We start from the raw sequence: 3837 nt of genomic DNA on the forward strand, positions 1-3837 counted from the left end.
AGAAATGTGGCTGTGTGGTAAGTAGCTTGCTTACCAACCACATGGTTCCGAGTTCAGTCCCACTGCGTGGCACCTTGGGCAAGTGTCTTCTACCAAAGCCTTGTGAGTGGATTTGGCAGACGGAAACTGAAAGAAGCCCGTCGTATATATATGTATATATATATATATATATATATGCGTTTGTGTGTCTGTGTTTGTCCCCCCCCCCTCACCATCGCTTGACATCTGATGGTGATGTGTTTACGTCCCCATAACTTAGCGGTTCGGCAAAAGAGACCGATAGAATAAGTACTAGGCTTACAAAGAATAAGTCCTTTTGCTCGACTAAAAGGCGGTGCTCCAGCATGGCCGCAGTCAAAAGACTGAAACAAGTAAAAGAGTAAAAGAGTAAAGAGTAATAATAATAATAAGAAGAAGAAGAAGAAGAAAAAGAAGAGCAACAACTACTACCACTACTACTACTACAACAGCTAAAACATGAGTCAAGCAACAAGGCTGATGATCATGCCTTTGATTCCTGTATTGATCAGTAATATATTGATTATGATCTGTGCGATATATAATGGAACAAGGCCTAACAGAGTTTTATTTCTTGGAGATGGGGGGGGGGGTAAGATATCTGATTGAATCTACCCTGGTACTATCAACCAAACAATAACTACAGCTGATATTACTATGATGTACATTAGACAATGTAGTCCTAGGTAGACTGTCTCAATTACAGATGGGATGGTCACAACTGGAGCATCTATGATCATCTGTCTGCTGGATCGGCTCTGACCTGGGGTTAAACAATAACACCTACTAATGTTAAATACTATACTGTACATTCAGTGATATAGTCCTTGGTATACTATGGCACAATAAAAGATGGGATGGTCACGGCCGGAACGTCTTTGATCATAAGTTTGTCTGAATCGAGACAACCCTGGGTCTAAACAAGTACAACTAAAACCACTAATACTACTATACTGTACATTACATAATGTAGTCCTAGATACACTATGACTGAATAAAAGATGGGATGGTCACAGTCGGAACGTTTTTGATCACAGGTCTGCTGGATCAGGACTGACCTGGGGCTAAACAACAACTTCAAAAGATTAAAAACACACCAGATAATGTAGTCCTAGATACACTATGCCTGAATAAAAGATGGGGTGGTCACAGCTGGAGCATCTCTGATTGTAGGTCTGGTGGACCAGGACTGACCTGGGGCTAAAAAAACAACTATAGCCATTAATACGACTATATTGTACATTAGATAATGTAGTCCTAGATACACTATGCCTGAATAAAAGATGGGATGGTTACAGCGCCCTGTCCAGCTGGTGGTGGGGGTGACACACACATACGCCATAGTAACCAGAAAAACCGGGCCCATGAGCCTGGCTAGGCTTTAAAAGGGTGCATAAATAAAAATAAATATTGCTATTAACATTATATGGTGCTCCAGCATGACCGGTCGAACAGCTGAAACAAATAAAAGAATTATTAAGACGGTGAGCTGGCGGAATTGTTTGCATGCCAGGCTTAATGGCATTTTGTCTGTCTTTACATTCTGAGTTTAAATTTCGCCGAGGTTGACTTTGCCTTCCATTAATTATTTCGGGGTCGTTAAAATAAGTACCAGTCGAGCACTGGGGTCGATGTAATCAACTAACCCCCTACTGCCAAATTTCAGGCCTTGTGCCTATAGCAGAAAGGATTATTATTATTATTATTATCATTATTATTATTAGTATTATATTTTTCTTCTTTCTTCAAATTTTCTTCCATTTCTCGCCGAGTGTTTTTCCGTACACCTAGGGCAGAGAAGCTCATTGTACGCATCCTGTTTACACGCAAATTCACAGGTAAAAAGATGTATTTAAAAAAAAATTAATAAATAAATAAATTCATGAATGGATGTTGTTTTCACAGCGATAATGCTCTTCTCAGTACATGAGTCGTTCCAGTTAGCACGATTTTTTGCACTTCCTGTAGGGATGGTAGTAAGCCTGGTATCATTTTCAAATAGGTTTCAGTACCATTTTTTTATCATTCCTAGAGATCCTGCAATCACTGGTACGGTAGTCGCCTTGAGATGCCACATTTTTTCAATTTCTATTAGCAAGTCTTTATATTTACTGATCTTGTCAAATTCTTTCGCCGCTATATTATGATCACAGGGAATACTCATGTCAATTAATAAACACATCTTTTTTGTCTGATCTTTTATAATAATATCAGGTTATTATTATTATTATCATCATATAGTGCTCCAGTATGATACCAATCGAATGGCTGAAAGAAATAAAAGAATTACATATATATACATACATACACACACACACACACACACACACATACCAAGGATCGACTTTGCCTTTCATCCTTTCAGGATCGATAAATTAAGTACCAGTTATGTACTGGGGTCAATCCAGTTGACAAACCCCACCTCACCAGAAATTACTGGCCTTGTGCCAAAATTTAAAATCATTATTAGAAGGGACAGTTTCTATCTTTAGCCCCCCACATTTAGGTTATCTCTATTTCCAGATCTTCACGTTTGAATAATATGAAGACACATGGCCAAGTGGTTAGACTGTTGAACTCACAATCAAAAGATCTTAAGTTCAATTTCCAGACCGGGTAGTGCTTACGAACCACATGGTTCCAGGTTCAGTCCCACTGCATGGCATCTTGGGCAAGTGTCTTCTACTATAGCCTCGGGCCGACCAAAGCCTTGTGAGTGCATTTGGTAGATGGAAACTGAAAGAAGCCCGTCGTATATATGTATATATATATATATATATATATATATTTGTGTGTGTGTGTGTTTGAGTGTCTGTGTTTGTCTCCCTAGCATTGCTTGACAACCGATGCTGGTGTGTTTACGTCCCCGTAAGTTAGCGGTTCGGCAAAAGAGGCCAATAGAATAAGTACAAGGTTTATTAAGAATTAGTCCTGGGGTCGATTTGTTAGACCTCAAATGCTTCAAGGTGATGCCCCAGCATGGCCACAGTCTAATGACAGAAACAAGTAAACGATAAGAGATAAATGGCACTACACACACACACACACACACACACACACATGCATACACACACATACACTCATGCATGCACACACACATACACACAAACATACACACACACACACACAAACAGACAAAACCGCATACCCATATCCTTAAACACGAGCATATCTCTACTTACCCTGAAGTCAATACCTACGGTTGATATAAACGACCCCGAGAGGAAGGTGCCATCTTTAAACTGAACCAACAAGCATGTCTTGCCCACTCCGCTGTCTCCTAACAACATCACCTGGAAAGCAAGGGCAGATAACCGCAACGTACAGTGGAGTATACAGTGATGATGGGTTAGTGTAGAACAGAATAGTTGCCCGTGAATGTGTCCACTCCCTGGTTATTGTACTGTTACTACAACAGCCTCTGCCCCTCAATACTACTACTGCTGCTGCTGCCGCTGCTACTACTAGTACTACTACTACTACTACTACTACTGCACCTACTGCTACAGCTGCTGCTACTGCCTACTACTACTACTACTGCTGCTGCTACTACTTCTACTAGCATCACCATTATTTCTATTATTACCACTATGGCCACTTCCACGACTACAATGACTACTACTACTACTACTACTACTACCACCTCTGCTGCCACCACCACCACCACCACCACCACTACTACTACTACTACTACTATCACTGTTATTACTACAACCACCATGACCATCACTAGAAAAACACTATTACAATGACTACTGCCACCACTACCACCACCACCACCACCACCACCACCTCGTAACCACCACTCCCACTGTCACC

The 3837-nt window shown here is 40.7% G+C and overlaps 1 protein-coding gene across 1 annotated transcript in view; it reads right to left on the reverse strand.

The window, feature by feature from the left end:
• LOC106871542 (ras-related protein Rab-37-like) overlaps positions 1–3837 on the reverse strand; it is a 51747-nt gene that overhangs the window by 17649 nt on the left and 30261 nt on the right. Inside the window, 1 exon segment of the mRNA XM_014918044.2 lies at positions 3197–3311. Within this exon segment, the coding sequence (XP_014773530.2) occupies positions 3197–3311 (115 nt within the window).

This window comes from Octopus bimaculoides, chromosome 29 (assembly GCF_001194135.2).
Source record: "Octopus bimaculoides isolate UCB-OBI-ISO-001 chromosome 29, ASM119413v2, whole genome shotgun sequence".
Classification (NCBI taxonomy): domain Eukaryota; kingdom Metazoa; phylum Mollusca; class Cephalopoda; order Octopoda; family Octopodidae; genus Octopus; species Octopus bimaculoides.